The sequence below is a fragment of the Lygodium microphyllum genome, chromosome 14 (assembly GCF_053477565.2).
Source record: "Lygodium microphyllum isolate KBCC chromosome 14, Lygodium_microphyllum_v1.1.10, whole genome shotgun sequence".
Lineage (NCBI taxonomy): Eukaryota > Viridiplantae > Streptophyta > Polypodiopsida > Schizaeales > Lygodiaceae > Lygodium > Lygodium microphyllum.
The window spans coordinates 101183516-101205617 of NC_141148.1; the positions used below are offsets into that span (position 1 = coordinate 101183516).

The 22102-nt window shown below is 42.3% G+C and overlaps 1 protein-coding gene across 3 annotated transcripts in view; it reads left to right on the top strand.

The window, feature by feature from the left end:
• Positions 1-17617, top strand: part of LOC148025907 (uncharacterized) — a 166179-nt gene extending 148562 nt beyond the window's left edge. For 2 of the 3 annotated variants that reach the window (XM_087693164.1, XM_087693166.1), the window contains one exon: positions 17127-17617. In XM_087693164.1, coding sequence (XP_087549290.1) covers positions 17127-17234 — 108 coding nt within the window. In that variant the 3' untranslated portion in view covers positions 17235-17617. Of the gene's footprint in view, positions 1-11106; positions 11226-17126 lie in introns of all 3 variants that reach the window. The other variant, XM_087693165.1, reaches the window with a different exon arrangement.
• Positions 17618-22102: the final 4485 nt, after the last annotated feature.

Here is a 22102-nt window from a genome sequence, read left to right on the forward strand (position 1 = left end):
ACAGCCACTCAAAGACTACTCCAAGAGGCACCAGGGGATCCCACTCTCCACACGCAAGAGGTGCGCACGGGAGCCCTCGCCGGCCTTGAGGACAGGCTCTTTGAGTTCTCCTTCCGTACGTCAGCAGCCTTTTGGGCGCGGAAGGACACGATGTGCAGGGAGTTTTTCCAAGTGCATCAGCCTTGCACCTCAAGGAATCAGATTCGCAGCCTCCGTGATTAGTACAGGAGGATTTGCTCTAGCCTAGATGAGGTGATGGAGATTACCACTGACTTCTACAGACAACTTTTTCAGGAGGAGGCATTCTCAACCAGAGTACAACGATGTAGGCAGCAGGTTTGGGATTGCATTCTGTAAACGCCCCGAACAACGTAGTATGCTTAACAATTATGATATTCGCTTGTTTTCGAGATTTAATATAAAAGAGACTGAACACTTAAAGCTGAAAATGAAAATTACTCACAAAATTACAGCCATGAAAATGTAAAAGTAATGGAGACAAGATTGAGGGTTGAAGATGGGCACCCCCCCCGAAGGAATGTATTTCTGCTCAACCCAAGTCCCTTAGGGAAGAGCTCAGTTACAATCAACCTGAGAGTGAGAAGAAGTAATTCTCACTCTCACAAGATCATGCAAAGATGTACAAACACACATGCATTATCTATTATGCAATGATAAGAACTGATTTCTTTACAGTATGAGAGAAGAAAAGGGGAATTCAGCCTTTCTCCATCGTTGATCAGCAGTACATGGATAGGGCTTGCTTCTTGTAGCTAAAATGGAAGAAAGAGCTCGAGAAGGAGGTGCTGTAATGAATTTACAGGCTTGCTGTCTTGTAAAAAAAACAGTGATAGAAGAGGGAATATGGAGGAATTTGATAATGGAGAAGTGGGGGATGATGATGGGGATGGATGGGGCCAGTTTCTGGTTATCTGTGGGTGCTGTACATGAGTTTACAGCAAAGAAAAATGATAATGAATGAAGAAAAACGAGCTCTTATTTATAGGAGAGGGGAGAGCTAGTACAAAAGGGGAAAGTGGAGTAGCACAAGACAAGTGTCCAGCCACATGTCATGAGATGTGACAAGTGGTGGGACACTTGGAAACTTGTGTGACAAGTGTCTTGACACTTGTCTCTTCTCTATGGCCTTCCTTTTTGGGTTGAATACTGTCAAGAATAGAAACAACCAAATTTAGTAAGCACAGTCAGAGTACAAAACTTACTATTTTTAGAATGATATCCCTATTTTTTAGGACTAGCATTTTTAGGCTAATTCGAGGCTCCTAAATTTTAGGGACCTCCTAAAATTTAGGGATCTCCTAAAATTTAGGGATCCCCCCAATATGGGTGTCATATGAAAGCTTTTTCCGTGTACATCGCAAAAATGGTATCCGAATCTTCATGTGACTTTCCTATGCAAAGAAATGTGCAGCCCACACATGCACATTATACAAGCATTTCATGATCATGCCATCTTATTGATTGTAACTGTTTGTTCTGGTGGATCTAGCCTACACTTCAAGGCATCAATCCTTTCTGTGTGCGAGTCTAACCCTGATATGCGTGAGTTCTAGTCACAGGCGCCCAATCGGGTCATATAGGTGGAAGTGTGAACTATCTTTTCTCTAACCCACCGCGTGGGTCCACCATAACCTGTGACCACTCATCAGTGGCCAGCTCCAATGCACTTTTCTTTATATCTAATTAGTGCAAAGGAAATAAATTTAATAAATCATTATATAGACAAATTAATGAAAAAGGATACAAATTCTGTTTCTATAGAGTTGTGACACATTCCGTCCCTTGTCACAGAGGAGATGGGACGCTCCCTCCTATACCCCTTTACAGGGAAGGAGCTAGGTGAGGCCTTCAATGCACATGATGGGCAGAATTGCTCGAGAGAGGATGGTCTTTCTAAGGCCTTCTTCACTACCTACTGGGAGGTGGTGAAGGACCCCCTACTACTAGCCTTTTAGGAGATTTTCAGCTCAGGAGGACGGATGCCAGGAAGTTTATCGGCAGCTCTTGTCAGTCTCCTTCCCAAAGGGGGAGATCGGTTGGAGCTGTCCCAGTGGAGACCGATCATCTTGTTGTCAATGGTCTATAAGGCCCTGGCCAAGATGATTGGGAGTCGACTCCGCCCTGTGCTTCCAGACACCATTCATGACACCCAGATAGGTTTTGTCCAGGATAGGAGCATCCTAGACAATGTCTTCACTTTTTTCGAGGCAACTGAATGGGCTCAGTAGCACAGTGGACAAGGATTGGCAGTACTCTTGGATTTCGAGAAGGCCTATGATAGGGTTGACTGGGACTTATTAGAGGGCAACCATGGCGAGGCTGGGCTTCCCCTAGGCATGGATTTGGGGGGTCTCGACACTTTACAGATCGGCCACTAGCAGGGTTCTCATTGGTGGCAAGAGAGGGAAGGAGTTTCGGCTAGAGAGATCTGTCTAGCAAGGTGCTCTCTTGCCCCGTATCTGTTCCTGCTCTTTGCGGAGGCAATGTCCTACTTCCTCCGCTCACGTGTGAGAAGGCTACATGGCCTTTGACTTTCGGTGAGGGAGGAGACTGAGCTGCTGGACTCGAGAGTATGCAAATAATACCGCTCTTTATGTAGAGGATGATGAGCTGATGCTGGAGAGAGCGAGACTAGCTCTGGAGGTATTTTGCCACGTGGGACTCTACATCACTCCTGCCCAGCAGTTTCTTCTAGTTCTCGACTCTATTAGGCAGAAGTTGATCTACTGGAGCATTGTCCACCTTTCTTTAGTAGGCCGAGCCGGCCTTGGTGGTCAACCAGGTCCTCCTAGCGACAACTTGGTACATCGCCTCTTGTTGGCGCTTCTCCTCGTCTTGTGTGATTCAGCTTCAATACCTAGTGCGGAATTTTCTCTGGGCTGGCTTAGACGGTTCCAAGGATTCCCGGGCCAAGGTGGCGTGGGCGACCATCATCCGCCATCCGTCTGAGAGAGGGCTTGGGATCATCGACCCAGAGTTCCAGAGCCTTGCCCTTTTGGTTAAGCTAGTGATCCATGGTCTCACACCAGGTGGGTAGACTTGGGTTTTGCAAGTCCAAGAGTGCAGACCGAGGCTTAGCGGTGATTGGAGGCCATCCTTGAGATGGATCTTCACAACTGCCTAGATCACGCCACCCAGATCTTCCTTCCTCTGTAGCTTAGTTGGAGTGTGGTAGGGCCTTCGTAAGGCCCTAGTTCAGTGGCCCCCAGGATGTCAAGAGGAGATAGCCGGTGGTTTGGAACCCCCAGGTCAGAGATCAGGATGGGATACAGATTGGTGAGCGCTCCCACATCCAGTAGGTTGGCTAGCAGGTTGGCCCTGCTTGTACTATCAGGACGTGGCGGGAGGTGTACAGGATGGCGGATCAGGAGGTGTTGTAGCGGGCATTAGGTTGTCAGCGAGAGGAGTTGAGGTGAGGAGGGAGATTGACTCAGCGATCCCTCAAGAGTGGCTAGACCCCCCGATCTGAGAGCCGGTGGAGCCTGGGGAGGTGTGAGCTGCTAGATTCTCACCGAAAAGTATCCCCTTATAGGTGGCAGGTAGAGTGGGTGGTGCCCCCTACGGGACTTTCTTCACCATGCAGGATGGGGGGCGTATGGTTCTTGACAAAGGGCAGCAGGATTAGGAGATTGTTGTCCTTGGAGGAGGATTCGTGTGGTTGGACTCTAGGGGAAGACTTGGTGACTGGACCCTTATGTGCCTTGGGAGGAGTTTCAGGAGTGGCGCCTTTGGATATGGGAGAGTAGGCCACTTGATGAGCTAGAGTGGGATGCTATGGCCGGCCACTGCGGTCGCCAAGAAGCCACTGAGGTTCTTAGAGTACACAGCCAGGATTGGTAGACATGCACTGATGTAGGAGGACATGGATTGGGCACCTTCGCACAACAGATACTGGGCGGAGCATAGCATCACGGATGCCTTCCGTCAAACCTTTTGGCGTCACCTATGGGACATTTAGAGGCCGAGGAGGGTGTTGTATTTCCTTTGGCTTTTGGCACATGGGGGTCTGGTTGGGAGTTCGTTGGCTCGGATGCAGCAAGATGGAGGTTGTAATTGTTGCCCACAGTAGCTCTTGGAAACTCCAAAGCACTGCCTTTGGTCTTGTGAGGCAGCACAACTCGTGTGAAGAGTAGCCTATCATATTCTTCGTCATGTGGCACCCATCCTTGGCTGTATCTCGTAGCGGGACTTTTTGCTGGCAGGCAATCAGCTAGGGCCATCACCTTTTGTATGAGGTTGAGATGTAGGACACGATCTTTCTCATCGAGGCTGGGTCTTGTGCAGTGGTCGGCTTGGAGGCTCTACCTAGCCGCCAAGTATTGGAGCCCACAGCAAAGCACTCAGAGGTATGGGAGATCATAGGGAGTCTTATAGGATGGCACATTTGGAAGGCACGCTATCAAGTGATTTTTGGCAGGGAGTGCCTTTCAGTATATGCGACTTTTGCAGAGCTTTGGGCCTCCATCATCCACTCCCTCTACGGCTGTTGGAATCAGGTGCATGGCGAGTGTCTTGTGCTCGTCAGGAGCTCCGTTTCCACTTTCTGCTCACTTGGGGCAGCCATGACCTGTTCTTCACAATGCAGGGGGGCAGCCCTAGATGACGATACAACCCCCCTCCATGGCTTCTTGCCCCCATCCCCCCTAGACCGCCTTGAGAGGCTTGTATACATGATGGACTTGTGATTGGCATCAGCTCCAACTAATCTGTTGAGCACGCACACTTTGTTGTAATCAGCCTTCCAAGTAATATAATTAGCCACATTTTACTTGGAAAAAAATAATTCTTTGAGAAACATTTCCAATGCTGAAACATAACATTTGTAGTGTCTTTCCTCTGTTGTGCATACTTTTTCTATTGCTGTACACATGTTTCTTACTGCTGTACTCATTGTTATAGCTATACTTGTAAGTCTTGCTGTACCACTGTATTAATTGCTGTCTTTGCATTCATGAGGGCTGTACCTGCTCTTGCGTTGCCGTCAATTCATTTTTAGCAGTTGTACATGTACTTTTTGCTGTTAATTTACCCTGATCATCATCATCATCCATCATCTCATCCTCATCTTCAAACCGTGCCCTAGATAACATATCAGCCACTGAATTGTCTTTTCCTGCAATATGTTGAACTCATGATTTAGAGACTTGATATAGGCAATCCATCTCAACATGGCAATATTTGGAGTAGCACAACCTGCAATCATCCCAAGCTGTCTCAACTATCACATGTATACCAATAAAATACTCCTTATGACATTTAAGGGCTGTAACAACACTCAATAATTCTCTTAACCTGCGGACATCTCCTTTGTCTCTCATTTAAAACCTTTACTCCAAACTTGACTACATATTTGTTTCCCTCATAATCATCTTGACCAATCGCCCAACCAATGCTGATAGGGTTGGTACCAATAGCAGTGACAATAGGACTTCCTCTTGTATAATTTGTTAGTCTTCCTATTTTAGAGTTTGTCAATCTGTCATCTCTTGGTTGTGAGCTTTTGTCAAAGCCTAATAGAGACAAAGGAGCTTTGACAGTTTAGTGTGCATTTCCTGTGTGTTTCATACATATTGCTACCCCTTGCCACACTGCGATTGCCATGTTAGCATCTGTACTACCACATCATTATTGTGCAATCGGATTGCATTTTACTGTAGTCGCTAGAATTTTGGTGGCAGGTCAGCCATATTTTGGTCTCGGATCCAAGTCGGTCAGATTTGGGGCTTTTTAGCTATTTATAGCTGCCCCCTCACATTTGGCAGTTTATTTATCTTCTGTAGCTTTTAGGAGCACACTTCTATTGAGCTAAAATAAGCATTGCATGCTGAATTAGTCTCTTAAACGGCCCCAAAAAATGCTTAATCAATTAAATCCCTAAAATGGTGCGTAGTTCAAGAGAGTTTTTAAACAATGTGCTATATGAGGTCCCAAAACTTTTTATAAATAGACTGGCTACCCTCCATTCAGCCTTAATCTCATTTTTCTAGGTTTTAGGAGTTGTATCTTTGCTACCTACACCCCGTTCGCGGAGAACATTGTGGTCAGAGCTTCCCATTATTGTTTGCTACCATCTCGCGTCTGATTTGAGCCTCCATCATCTATATCTAGCTGTTGCTTGTTGATTCTACCAATCCTAGGTTTGTGTTTGTTGCTAGGTGCTCCTTCCCAGTTGGAGGCAACCACTTCTGTGCGGTGTTCACACTATCCAGTTGCTGAGGAGCTGTTGCTATCACTCTCCTGTTGTCGCCTCATCATTTGGTAGCTATGTTTGGTATTTTCTCTCTCCTTTGCTTGTCGTCTGGCTCCTAGTGACTGCATTCTCACTCATCTGTTGTTGCCTAATTTTTCTCTCTCCTCAGGTACTTGTGTTTTTAGTTTTTCTCTTGTCTCATTGCTTGTTTGCATCAAATCCAACCTCCTTGGCTAAGTTTGCTGGTGTTCAACTCTTAGAGGCTGCCTTTGTGCTGCGCTTTGGGATCCATTAGGAGTATGACACACTCTTCCTCTTAGCACCTTTGCCTCGGTCCTAAAGACACAAGAGTTCGGGGTACAGTTTCCATCCTTGCACGGTTTTTTTGTTGCATAAGCATTGTATATTTAATATTCAATCATTCATTCAAATTCTTTGTGCTCATTATCTCTGTGTTACTCTAACTCTAACTGTGTTCTTCTGAGTTTATGCTTTGTTGTACACGTTAGTTTATGTTTCTGTGTTAGGTATTTCTTCAGATTGTATTAGAGCAAGTTACCTTCCACAAAAGCTCGGCCTTTGATCTGGAAGCCCTTCACAAGAAGCAAGAACAACAAGAGAGCAAGATGACTTCAAACACGAAATCACCACATCATCATGATGCTCCTGATGCTAGCATATGGAGACACACACCGGAGTGGACTTCAGAGCTTGCTCCTCCATCTAACATGGCCGAAGAGACTTCGAACTACCATGGAGTCCACAGACCATGTGAGATTTCACTAGCCGAATATGACCTCATTCTCATGTATTAAGCTCAACAGCAAATTGAATATAAATTTTACTTTCCCCTTTAGATTCGGTGTACCGTCTAATGATTTTGTAGAAAGGACAGAAGATCCACAAAGAAGATCCACAAAGCACTAATCACCCTCATGTAGAAATTGACATGGAGTATAAGCCATTTTTTGCTCCACCTTCATTTACTCCCATGTTTGATACACATGATACTTCTTAATCTTTTGATTTTTTTGACTTTTTTTCTTAGGACATCTTGGATATGACTCTCTTTATCAGTTGTCATGTGGACAAATGGTTGATGGCTTTCCCCATATGAAGCTATCACAGGATGTCTATAAAGCTAGCCAACTAGGAAAATAGCACCGTATCCCATTTCCTTAGTAGTCTACACAGAGTTGAGGCACCTCTTAGATTGATTCATGTTGATCTTTGTGGTTTAACATCCAGCGCCGCCATGAATGGCGTATTATACTTTTTTTTTAATATTGTGGATAATCATTCTCGTTACATGTGGGTGTACTTTCTCAAGCATAAGTCTGATACGTTTATATATTTTTTTGCTTGGGTGTTGTTGGTGCATAACCAAACTGGTCATCATGTAGGATGAATGAGGAGTGATAGTGCGGGTGAGTTCACCTCCCACGAGTTTTCTAAGTTTCTACAGGATCATAGTTTTTCCCACGAGCTCACCTCTATCAACTCCCCCTCATAGAATGGAGTTGTAGAGCGTCACAACGGGACCATCATGAATATGGCATGCTCTATGTTGTTTGCAGTAGAGCTCCGTGAGCACCTTTGGGTCGAGGCTGTTAACACTTCAGTGTATATTCTCAACCAATGCCGGACTATGGATATTCCTCAGAGGACTTTGTATGAGGCATTCTTTGGCTCTTGGCTTGTAGTTTCCCACTTTAGAGTGGGAGTCATGCTTACATGCACATCCCTGATGACAAAATAGACAAGCTCACTCTCCGAGCTGATCTCTTGATTTTTGTAGGATACTTCTCCGAAATGAAAGCCTATGGTTTGTTGGAGAGGCCATGGACAAAGTGGATTTTTAGGGCTATGCTAAAATTTTGTGGGACTTTGGACAAATACAAGGCTTGTTTTGTGGTGCAAGGATTTCAACAGAAGCAAGGTATTGACTATGAAGAGACCCTTGCTCCTACACCATGCTTGACTTCATTTCGTTTGTTGGTTGTGCTAGGCGCTCACTATGATTGGCCAATCTATTAGATGGCCGATCTATGTGGAGCAAGCTCCAAGATTTCCTTCTATTGATTGGAAAGATAAGGTATTTGGCTTGTGGAAAGCTCTATATGGACTAAAGCAAGCACCACGGTCTTGGTTCTAGAGGATGGATGAGTTCCTTAGGACTCACGGATACCATTCTTCCCCATATGACCCGAACTTATAAAAGTGTACTACTTCAAAGGAGGTAAGATACATCTTGCTTTATGTAGATTTACTTATCATTGGCTCTGATTGTGCTACCACAACAGAGATAAAGGCCCAACTTTGCTCTACTTTTGAGATGACAAACCTTGGCTTGTTGTCTTAATTTTTGGGGATGGAGGTAGTTCGATATGAGGGTAGTATTTTTGTTTCCTAGCAGAAGTATGCTCTTTAGTTAGTGGACCAGTATGACATGAATCAAATACGGCTTGTGGTCGGGTCTCTTTTTTTTTTGCAAGTAAAATGTGGCTAATTATATTAACTAAAAGATTGATTACAACGAAGTGTGCGTGCTCAACAGACTAGCTGGAGCTGATGCAAATTACAAGTCCATCATGTATACAAGCGTCTCAAGGTGGTCTGGGGGGGATGGGGGCAAGAAGCCATGGGGGGGGGGAGGGGGGGGGGGGGGGGGGAATATCGCCATCTAAGGCTGCCCGCCTGCATCGTGAAGAACAGGTCATGGACGCCCTAAGTGAGCAGAAAGTGAAAACGGAGCTCCTAACGAGCATGAGACTCGCCTTGCACTTGATCCCAACGGCCGTAGAGGGAGTGGATAATGGAGGTCCAAAGCTCTGCCAAAGTTGCATATACTTAAAGGCACTCCTTGCCAAAAACCACCTAACAACGTGCCTTCCAAATGTGCCATCCTGTAAGACTCCCTATGGTCTTCCATACCTCTGAACACTTTGCTGTGGGCTCCAATACTTGGCGGACTGCCTACAAGCAAAAAGCCCCCCACAAGATACAACCAAGGCTGGGTGCCACACAACGGAGAATACGGCAGGCTCCTCTCTACACGAGCTATGCCGGCTCACAAGCAGGGTTGCCAGGTACGAAAGGTACGATACGATAAAATATAGTACTAATTGGTACCTTATGATTTTATAAGGTACGGTATAATATTAGTACGAAAAAAAAAAACTTGGTTATTTTGGATTATAGATAATAGAACATATGTTTAGAGCTAAAATAGCAATGTCACTTGAGTTAATAGGATGAATACATGAGGATAACAAGGAAAAACCTCATGTATAACATGCGCAATGCACTACTAGAAGACAGATGGGAGTGTATATATAATACATCAAAGAACAAAGCAAAGTTTAGGGTGGATGGACAAATAGGCTCTTCATTCTTTTGTGTGTGTGTGACGAGAGAGAGAGAGAGAGAGAGAGAGAGAGAGAGAGAGAGAGAGAGAGAGGCTTGGCAGTCAGTTTGGAGAGAGAGAGAGGGGGGGGGGAAGAGGAGGGATGCTCTTGGAATTGCATACTCATCTTGGAAGTTGGGAGAGAGAGAGAGAGAGAGAGAGAGAGAGAGAGAGAGAGAGAGAGAGAGAATGTGTGTGTGTGTGAGACTTGGAATTGTGATAATAAGCATAAGGCTTAGGAGTTGGAAGATATTGTATGGTCTAGTCTTCAGAGGCCAAAAATAGTCTGTTTTTTGGTAGGAAATGGTACGGATACGTACCGTACGGTACGATATGAACCGTACGGAACTAGTCTGTATATAGTACAAATGCAAATATGCTCACAAGACCAAAGGCAGTGCTTTGGAGTTTCCAAGAGCTACTGTGGGCAACGCTTACAATCTCCATCCTACTGCATCCAAGCCAACCAACTTCCAACAGCTAGACCCCCATGTGCCAAAATCCAAAGGAAATACGACACCCTCCTCAGCCTCCAGCTATCCCATAAGCGACGCCAGAAGGTTCGACGGAAGGCATCCGTGATGCTATGCTCTGCCCAGTATCTGCTACGTGAAGGCGCCCAATCCATGTCCTCTTGCATCAGTACATGTCTACCAATCCTAGCTGTGTACTCCAAGAACCTCAGTAGCTTCTTGGCGACTGCAGTGGTTGGCGATAGCCACTCTCAAGGGTTCCACTCCAGCTCATCAAGTGACCTGCTCTCCCATATCCAAAGGCGTCACTCCCAAAACTCCTCGCAGGGCACATAAGGGTCTAGTCGCCAGGTCTTCCCTTGGAGTCCAACCACACGAATCCTCCTCCAGGGAAGGACAACAATCTCCTCATCTTGCTGTCCTCTATCAAGAACCAGACGCCCCCCATCCTTCACGGTGAAGAAACTTCCGTAGGGGGCACTGCCCACTCCAGCTGCCACTTGTAAGGGGATACCTGCCGGTGAGAATGTAGCAGCCCACACCTCCCCAGGCTCCACCAGCTCTTGGATCGGGGGGTCTAGCCACTTCTGAGGGATCACTGAGTCAATCTCCCTCCTCCTCACCTCAGCTCCTCGCTGACAACCTGATGCTCGCTACAACACCTCCTGATATGCCATCCTGTACACCTCCTGCCACATCCTGATAGTACGAGCAGGGCCAACCTCCCAACCAGTCCACTGGGTGTGGGAGCGCTCACTAGGTCTCTTGATCCAGCTGTCCATCTTTCTAAGGATACCCTTGATTAGCCCTTCGACAAGCACAGCTATAGGTCTATAGTAGGGAAGCTTCTTTGGTTGATTCACACTAGATTAGATTTAGCTTACTTTATTAGTTTTCTTAGTCAGTATTTCACTGCACCTAGAATGTCACATTGGATTGTCTGTTTACGTGTTTTGAGATATTTGTGGTGTACCTATTCTTACGGCCTAACTTATGTATCTGGTTTATGTTTGTAGGAATACATTGGCCAGGAGATCATGATACCCTGCATTTCCATGATGGCTATCTCTTTACCTTGGGCATGGCATTCATCTCTTGGGCTAGCCATAAGCAGGAGATGGTAACAGCTTCCATGGTGTGTGAAGAAATGCTATAGATGCAAAAAACATGAAACCAATCGTACAACAAAGCACAAATTGATAAACTGAGAACACAGTTAAGGTTTGGGTTAGGATAACTCAGAGGCTGTGACACAATGAATAATAAAGTGAATGAATAATGAATATACAATGCTTATACAAGAAACACACTATGCAATGAATACTGAACATGGAACTCTCGTTTCTCTGCGATCAAGGTAGAGGTTATGAGCTGTACAGTGTATCGTACTCCGAAGGATCTCGCATCGTTGCAAAGGCAGTCTCTGAGTGTCAAACACTATCAAACGCAGTGAAGGAAGGCTAGATCTGATGCAAAGGGCAATGTAGGAGAGAGAAAGACTAAAAACGCAGCTACCTGAGGAGAGAGAAAAACTGGGCGACAGCTGTTAGATGCAAACACAAATGTTAGAGGTAAGAGAATGTCAGGCGGCAGTCAAAAACTGCAGATGCAGCATTCAGAAAAGAGAGACAATCCTAGCGAGAGCAGACAACAGGTTAGCGACAATATCCAACAGTAAGGCAACAACATCCAATTGTAGGTGATAGTTTCACAGGCCTGGCAATAGCCGCATGCACGTTCAAAAGGCTAGAATCCGGCGCTACGTGGTACCAGGTCGTTGGTGGAAGCTGTGACCGCGATGTTCTTGAAGAAGAGGGTGTGGGCAGTAGAGTTATGGCTCTTGAAACCTACAAAAATGAGATTGAAGGAGAGTGTTGGACTGCATGCATATTTATAGAAAGTTTGGGACACCTAAATTAGGGTTTTGCATATGGGACACATTAACTCTTTAGGATTGTGTTTCTTTTTTAAATAAAATGTTTTCTTTATTAATTAAGCATGTTTTGGCAGTGTTTAAGTCAGGCTAATGCATTTTTAGCTCAACATGGCAGAGGTTGAGTATTAGGCTCTTTTTTATGATACCAGAGAGACCATCTACTTGAGAAGCTTACTAGCGGTGCTACAATTTCCATGTGACTCTCCCACTGTTGTCTACTGTGATAACCAGAGTACCATTGCCTTATAGGCAATTTGATAATTACACCATGGATGTGGCATATGGGGATCCACTTTCATTTCACTAGAGAGTTTGTTGAGCTAGACACCATCCATCTAGAGTCTGTTTATTCTTTTGACAATTTTGCAAACATAGACCAAGGTGATCAAGTGACGTACTCTTTGTCTCTTCATACTTTGGTGCAAATGCTTTACTTGTAGATACAGATGATGACATGTATACTTGGATTCTCAATTCAAGTTCTTTCTTTCATGTCACCCCTCATCGTGAGTGGTTCTCTGACTTTACAGGGGGTCGACATGGTGTTGTCCATCTTGGGGACAACTATGCATGTGAGATTACAAGTATTAGCAGTGTGCAGTTACAGTTTCAGCATGGCTCTGTCTTTACACTTCAACATGTAAGGCATGTACCTCAGCTCAAGAAGAGCTTGATTAGCACAGGGTAGCTAGATGATGATGGTTTTCATACCACCTTTGATGATGGAAAATGGAAGATTTGTAAAGGATCTAGGGTTATTGCCAGAGGTTGTAAGAGTGATACTTTGTATCCACTTCATGTATCTAGTGTGCGTGACCATGTTGTTGCTGTGACCGAGCAGCCAAGTGTTTCTTTGTGGCATGGCTGGTTGGGACACATGAGTCAAACAGGAATGAAAGTACTTTCACGTTTGGGTTACTTGCCTTGTCTTCGTTATGCTGATTTTGAGCATTGTGATCATTATATTTATGGTAAACATGCATAGACATCTCACAAAAAGTTTCTTTCTTTGAAATCTTCTCCACTGGAGTTAATACATTAAGATGTTTGTTAAATGCCAGGATTATCTTTAGGGGAAAAGAAATATTGTTACCTTTGTCGATGATGCTATACGAAAGATATGGGTTTATCCTATTCGTAGCAAGGATGAAGTGCTTGACAAGTTCAAAAAATTCTTGGCATTGGTTGAAAATCAGATTGATAAGACACTTAAGTGTCTTTGCTGTGACGATGGTGGGGAATATGTGTCCAAGGTCTTTCAGGCATTTTGTGACAACAAAGGGGTAAAGAGGGAGTTTACTGCCCCTCATAATCCACCCCAAAATGGAGTTGCAGAGTGTATGAATTGGACCATACATGATAAGATCCGTACGATGTTGTCTCATGCTGCATTACCTTATGGTTTTTGGGTAGAGACTGTTATGAAAGCTGTACACTTGATTAATTGGTCACCAAATAGGTCTTTTGGGGGGGGGGGGATTCCCCAAGAAGCGTGGTCGGGAAAGCCACCTTCATATGCTCATCTGAAAGTGTTTGGCTGCAAGGCTTTTGTGCACATTCATAAAGAAAAATGCAGCAAACTTGAGCCAAAGTCTTGTAAATGCGTTTCTCTAGGATATGGTGACGAGGGTGAAATGGGGTATAGATTATGGCATCCCGAGAAAAGGAAAATAATACGCAGAAATGATGTTATCTTCCGGGAAGATCGCATGCATAAATAGCCCGAAAAGACTGAGGAGGTCTGTAGGGTTGTATTCTGGGAAGAAATACCTTTTGAACAGCAAAATGTGCCCATTGTACAGCAGCAAATACTTGCTGTAAATGAACCTGTAAATGCAGAAAATGATGTTGGAAATGATCAGCCAGCTATTGCCCATTATAATGAGCCACTACATGAGGAGGAACAGCCAGGACAGCAAGCTATTAATGCTGATTTGCAAGCTGAAATGCAAGGACAGCATGCTGAAATTGGAAATTTGCAGGAATAGCCAGTAAACAATGACCATTGGGTTAGGAGATCGTCTAGGGCTACTAGACATCCTGACAGATTTGTTCCTGGTGTAAACAATATGGCTGATTATGTCATGTTGACAGACTGTGGTGAACCATCTTGCTTCAAGGAAGCAATGAACATACAGGACAGCAAGAAATGGTATAAAGTCATGTTGTCAAAGATGGAATCTCTTGAGAAAAATGACACTTGGGACTTGGTGTAGTTGCCTAAAGGATAGAAAACACTTCCATGCAAATGGGTTTACAAGATGAAAGTCACTTCTAGTTTCTTTCCAAAGTACAAAGCAAGATTGGTTGCAAAGGGATACAAGCATGAGCATAAAATTGACTTTGATGAGATTTTCTCTCGTGTAGTCAAGATGACTACATTGAGAACCATTTTGGGCTTAGTTGCAGTTGAAGATATAGAGCTTATATAGATGGATGTAAAGACTACATTTTTACATGGTGATCTGCATGAGGATATATATATATATGCAGTAGCCTGAAGGGTTTGTTGAACAAGGGAAAACAAGATGGTATGTAACTCAAAAGGAGTTTGTATGGGCTGAAACAAGCACCAAGAGAATGGTATTATAAGTTTGATACATTCATGCAATCTCACGGCTTTGATAGAAGTCAAGTGGATCACTGCTTGTACACCAAGAAGGCAGCAGATGGCAGCCTGATTATCTTGGTTTTGTATGTAGATGACAGGCTGATTGCTGACAGGGATACTCATGCCTTGGACTCATTGAAGCAAAGTCTTCATGGCAGCTTTGATATAAAGGATCTTGGTGATGCAAATCACATTCTTGGTATGCGAATACTCAAAGATAGATCAAAATGCTTACTCTATCTATCTCAGCAGGAGTATTATCTCCAAGGTTTTGCAGCGTATCAATATGAAGGGGGGAAAAACAATTGGGGTTCCATTGCCTCCATATGTGAAACTCAGTGCAGAGGACAGCCCTACATCTGATGATGACAAGGCTGAAATGGCCAAGACACCATATGCTTCAGTTGTTGGCAGTTTGATGTATGCTATGGTTGCTACACACCTTGACATTGCCTTTGTAGTGGGAGTGGTTAGCAGATACATAGCAACCCCTGGCAAGAAGCATTGGGATGCAATGAAAGGTATTATGAGATACCTTAAAGGCACAAAGGAGTTGTGCATCTGCTTTGGAAAGCAGAAGGCATTTGTTGTTGGCTTTACGGATGCAGACTATGCTGGTCATGCGGACTGCAGAAAGTCCACTTCTGGGTATGTTTACTTTCACAGGAGGAGCAGTCTCTTGGATCTCTAGGCTACAAAAGTGTGTTGCATTGTCTACTATAGAGGCAGAGTATGTGACTGCCATTGAGGCATGCAAGGAGGCTTTATGGCTTTCACGTCTGGTGGGAGAGCTTGGCATCATAGAGTTACCTGTTCTCCATTGTGATAGTCAGAGTGCTATCATACTAGCACGGAATCTTGTCTTTCATGCAAAGACAAAGCACATACAAGTGAAGTACCACTTCATTAGAGATGTACTTGCCAGCAAGAGCATTGAGCTTGTCAAAGTACATACAGATGATAATCCTGCAGACCTTCTCAAGAAGAGTCTTCCAGCAGAGCGGTTTGCTCATTGCCGACAGATGATGGGAGTTGGATAGATATATGTATTTCAGCTTTGTACATACCTAGACTTAGTTGACCTCTTAAGGCACATTGCCTTTAGGTGGGAGGTGGTTGGGAATAAAGGCCCTCGTGCCTTTAAATGTGCTCGGGTGTGAACACACCCTTAGCACTTGTACTTACACATATATATTTATCTAAAAACCTAAAGGGACACACTCGTCATTGTACCTAAAAACGTGCACACTCTCTACTCTGCTCTTTCTCACACACTCTATCTCTCTGTGCGCAACAAACACCTACTGTCTCTATCTTCGTGCCTAACCCGTCACTACATTGATCTGATCCACTACCTAGAGAAATGCATCTCTTCATGGAACATTTACTATGGTTATACTAGTTTGATTCACTGCCTAGAGAAATGCGTGTCTTCATAGAACCTTTTAGGAAGATCCAATTCACAAAGATCCTCATGCTAGGATGGCTGAAGGCTTGCTAATGGCTTTGATTAGGATATTTCAAGACTGCTCCTAGAAAGGTTGTTACATCCTTGGACATTTGGATGGGGCACATTGTGGTCATAAAAGTGACTTAGTGTGAATGCACTAGGGACATTTTACGGTTAGGACAGTCAAGTCGTATTTATTTATAGGACTCAGGCCCTATTGTGCACATCATTGTGTGAGCACCAATCTTGCACTCTTGGCCTATAGGCTGACGTATCTACACACTGGGATGGTGTGAGTTGGTTGTATGGGGCACCAACTCCTGGGATGTGCTCATGACCCAATAGCTGCTAGCACCCATGGGACACCACTGTTTGAGTTTCCACCTTTTTGTGTGCTTACCAATGAGATGAACCAATCCCACAATTAACCTCTTTAGCATATGCTTTTAGAATTTATGAAGGCACGACCAGATGTGAAGTGCATACCCATGAGGCATTTCTCAAAAACTCTTCACATTGAATGGTGCCACAAGGAATTCACCAACCACTCTCCATGGATGTCTCCATGTATAAGCCTTAGCTTCCTCAAACCAAGCCACATCTGCTGTCAAGTGGCCTGTAAAATCAGATGGCACGCCTCCTCTGGTTGTGCTGCTAAGACAGAAAGCTTATCCAGGGGTATTGTGTTCTGGCAGGTACTGAAAATCAAAAGGAACTTATGAAGTAAATGGGTGCTATTTTACAACAATCAGCTCTGGTTTCAGAGAGCCTTAAGATTTTGCTGAATGATATCACTCTCTTCTTAGGATTTTGTGGAGGTTTTTTTTTTTTTTTGCAGCCTTTTTGTATAGGTGTTTAAGTCAGACACGTAAGATCTACTTTTCGCAATAAAAGAAAGTTCTTAACAAAGACTTATTCCAGGAATAAGGAGTTCACAAGTTTGAACAGTTTTCTGTGGTTTCTTAACTTGACTTTGTTCTTTATCTTTCCATGTGCTTACAATGCTTATGGATTTGACCATCATTTCTTCTTCGTCTAGGTACTTGTAGTGTTACCTGGGCAGAGTGCTATTGATTGTCTTTCAATACCACGGCCTTTGAAGGGCTTGCTTAAAGGACTTGATTGGCTTCGCCATCTCCTTTTTTAGCTTGATAATGTATGACGATCTCAGTTTCAACAGTGTATCAAAGATCCATGGCTTGCTAATTGGGAGCATAAGATTGCTAACACAAAAAAGTGGGAAAGGAAACAATGTGATACAAATCAAGCATTTGTTTTAATATTGGACACAACTTTTGGCTTCTGCAAACAGTATATTCGAAAAAGAGACTCTATAACAAGATTGCTAATGCAGAAAAGTGAAAGAAGAAACAATGTGATTCTAATCAGGCATTTGTCTTTATATTGGACAGAACTTTTGGCTTCTGCAAACAGTAAATTTAAAAAAGACTGTATAACATTTCACTCTTTTTTTTTGTTGAAAAAATGGATCTCTTGAAGCAATAAGAAATTCTACAGCAAACTTTTCTCTGATCATTCATGTGCCAAGGTCTGTCTAGATTTAAAACATTATTTTAGTAGCACTAACTTTTATTTCCAAAGTTCTGCAAATTTAACTGAGCCTGCATATATTCAAAGAGCTCTATGCACGCATTAGTGCAGTCTTGGCTGCAACAAGTATCCTTACAGAAGCACTCGCATAGTACTTGTGTACTCTATTTTTTTGATGTAGCCATATGGTTCCTTACAATGGCCTTCAGGTCCCCTAGCACAAGCCGTGATGATATCCATTATTCTACATGTCCACTTCTAACATTTACTTGTTGAGTCTAAAAACAGAACCAAAAAACACATTGAATTATGTGCCTACTAAAATTTACATAGTACTGTGATATGTAAGTATTGAGACAAATAATTGAGATCTCTCCACACACACACACACACACACAGGTTGAATACACCATTGCTCCAAACTCTCAAAGAAATTATTGAGATGGTACCAAATCACTAGAATACTAGATCTAATATCAACTTTGTTGATGGTGTGCAAATGCAAAGATTTTTTTTATAATGCCGGCATATTAAATATTTGAAATATGTAAAATCGAAGTTTGGGCATGGCATGTCCCTCCTAAAAGCAAAGTCTTCATGGTTGCCGTTATACTTGATATAGTAAACCAACAATAAATAAATCCACCCTTTTGCTACTACTCTTAACCTTTGGCATAGTGAATAGTTAGAGCAACATTTTTCCTTTTAACAAAAACTAGGTGAATTGACAATAAAGATTTGTTTGTATATCAACCTAAATTCATCACAACTTTCTATATGATAATATTTACATCTCAAGGATCATATACCTATTGTGGATATACTAGAGTCATGAAATCGTTCATGGCACAACATCTTGTAATGCACCACACTTGGAAGTCTCACAATCTTGGCTTTGCTTCATCTAGGTTGTGCATAGTATTACCTTCTCTCTTTTGGCCAAGGTTGGTGGACTATACTTGCCTACTAACCCAAAGAAGCCACACATGCAAGAAAGTGAGGCTATAATCAAGGCAAATAATGTTGATGGTAGCTCGTTCATCAACTTACAAGGGATCTTATTGGCTTAACAATGGACCATGTCCAATTGGTATTGGTTGCTAATATATGTAATGGCTTGCTACCAAATCTTGCATGGATGGTGAACACAATTAAGTAGAGTTGCATTGGCCTAGTGAAGGTTGGGTCATTTGCTTATTTTCATAAACACTAATAAGCAAGAAAGCAAAGTGCAAAAGGCATCCACAAATTTTTGAGAAGAAAATTTGAAACTATTGTATTAGTCGTCTTGGATATTTTATCGAGAGCTAGGATTCCTCTTGTGCAAATTGTATGCAAAATATTGAGTAGCGCTATAAGGTTAAAATGTGCACAATTTAATTGCTACATTAAGAGTAGGGTTTAGGTGTATGCAAATGAGAGAGAACTGGTCATATAGCCACAAAAGTAGGTTCAATGCTTAAGGGAAAGATGACCTAACCCAAGAAGACTTATATATAAAAGATAAAAAACAATAGAAGAAGCCATTCATGTGTGTGTAAGCTTTGCTCCCTATCTCATTGCTACTCTATTGTTTGTGTGAGAGTAAAGGAGAGTGTGTGAAGTAAGGGAAAAGAAAAAGCAAACATCCCAGTTACATGTTGCAGTCTAACATAGAGACCGCAAAGGATCTTAAACGGATCCTAGAAGAAAGAATTCTTGGAAGTAGAATTGAATTTACATTAGGTGAAATTCTCGGTATTGCAAAACGAGGATTTCATGATGTAATAATTGATGTAATTAAACGAAAAAGACAATATGTTGGTGAGAAAATTGAAGAATCTGTACATGCTTTTTTGCAAGTACTTCATGTGTATTTGCAGGATGAAGAGAAGCTGAAAACTCAAGGGATTCGATTGGAGGCAATCAAAGAATTGATTGTAGCCATAGAAGCCAAAGATGAAGACATTTATGAAGCAGAAGCTGATCAAACAAGTGTTTCAATTAAGGGAGCCATTGAGGTTATATTTGGGGATGCATGGCGAGCAGCAGCCTGAAACTATGACAAATGGGATGAGGTTGATGAGTTATGCAAGTCCATCCTCATTTGTCAAATGTTGAGCAAATGCCTTTGATAGTAGGATGACCTCCCAAATAAGCAAATGCAATAGTCTGGAGGAGCAAATGATGTTGTGAGCAACTGGGAGTGATAGGTGGTAGCAGTGGACATGTTGCTAGGGGCTGATGATGATGTGATAGTAGTTTGAAGGGGTTGGATGGCTAATGGAAAGAAGGTTGATGGGTTGAAATCTGCATGTGGAAGTGAGAAACATGTGCACAAACAGAAGCTACAGAACCTTACAGAAGATTAACAAAGATCATAAAAACCACAAAAAAAATTCAATCTTTCATAAAACTTTTAACAAAAACTCAACCATCTCTCAAAACATCCATTCAACCATCTCAACTACCAAAACAGAAACAAAACAAAACAAAATTAGACCTTACAGAACCAAACAGAGAGAATCACAGAACCCTTTAAAACAATATATCCTCATCAAAAATCAACATAAACCCTTCAAACATACTCAAACCATTTCAAACACTTTAAAACATCTTCAAATTCAAATAATCAATCACAAAAAATAGCAATTTAGTAACAAAAAAAATAAAAAATCAGCCCAAAAAATAAATCATTTTCACACTCAACATATCCCCACACTTAGAAAGGAAGCATCTTGTGACCTCAAAAAGAAAAGGAGAATAAAAGCTCTAATATATGCTAAAAAGAATCTTCAATCCATCACAAGTCACCAACTATTATCACTTCCCCAACATATCAGCTTCATAAAACATGTATCTAAAACATATATAAAAGGAAAACCAATAATACCAAGAATCATTCCAACATCATAAAACCAAAATAACTCAAACTATTAAAGGATATAAAAGTTCAGCATCCAAGTCTTCAACTACAACTATGTTATAACTAACATCATCAATCTTAGCTTCATCTTCATTAGCTCCACACGATCAAAAATTTAAAAAAACACATCACCCAACACAAAAAATATCCATATACAAATATAGTCTGAATGGCATGGATCCCCAAAAATTGGAGAGCAAAAAGAAGTTTCCATTAAGAAAAAGATGATACAATCTTGAAAAGATCCACTGCTAAGTAGGATAAAGGTATCTTTTCTTAAACTGCATACTAAGCTTGAGGCGCTCCAGGGCTTTACTCTCATCAACAAAATGCGAAGGCACATTCTAGAGGAACTGTAAACAACACATCCTTTCTAGTAAGATACTGAACCTGGTAGGGAAGGCTTGTGCAAAGTAGTACAAAACATCCATTTGAGCAATAGTTACATCCACATTTGGATTGATGGTCAATGGGGGGATACTCTTTCGAGTATTTAGGTTTGACTGCTGATGATGAAAAAAAGATACCAACAAAAATGAGCTGCAAGACAGACAATCATATCCTCAAAAGTAACATGTACTCTGAAAAAATGAAGGTAAGAGTTTGAACATGCTGCAGACATATCCCAGGACCTTGGAATAAGAGGCTAGTTAAATACTAGTCCTGTCATAGAATCATGCAACGTCCACTGTCTTCGACGAAGAATGTCATGATTATAGCCAAGTGTATTCAGCACTGACTGGGGAGGAAGGTAAATATAATTGGAGGGAGAGGGTAATGGAATAAGAGAAGAACATTGTAAATGGGGATAAGACAAATCGTAAAACAAGGGTAAATGAAGTGATAAGTAAGATGGAAAAGACATTAGGGCCAAAAACGCTTTAAAAAATGCACTTTTGTTAATCATGGGATTAAGAAAAGGGCCAAAGAGAGTTTGCCACGTGTGCAAGAATATGGTATTCTTGTCTTCTCTTTTTTGGAGATAGTAGAGTCCACTTTGTGATTCTCTCCTCCTTTTTAGCCAAAATCTCCAATGTCTGACATGTTTTGGTAGCCTTGAAGTCCTTATTTACTTATAAAATCTAACAAATGACATAATAAAGTTGCTGTGAAGTTAATGATGCTTTTTTTGAAAGTCGAGAACTTTTTGGCGCCCAATATATTTTCATTAGTCTTCTTAATATTCCTTTTTAGTTCATTCACCTTTCTCAGTGAGCTTCTTTCTCTACTTTTTAGTTCATTCATCTTTCTCGATGAGCTTCTTTCTCTGCGAATTTAATTTAAGTATGGCATCCAGAAGGCGCTCTTCTCGTTTAGTAAACTCTTGCACTGTCTATAGCCACAGAGTTGATGAAAATTGGGAGCCAAAGATCTTTAGTATGAACGATTAGGTTGCCATGCTGCCCTCTTACAAGGACTCTCACAAGGTGAAAAGAAAAAAACAAGAGGATATTAAACATCACTGGAAGGGACGTATCATTTTTTTCAAAATTATGCATGAAGGGTGGTTTATCAAACTGCAACATGTTTACATGGCGAAGGATATCCACTTGCCTCCA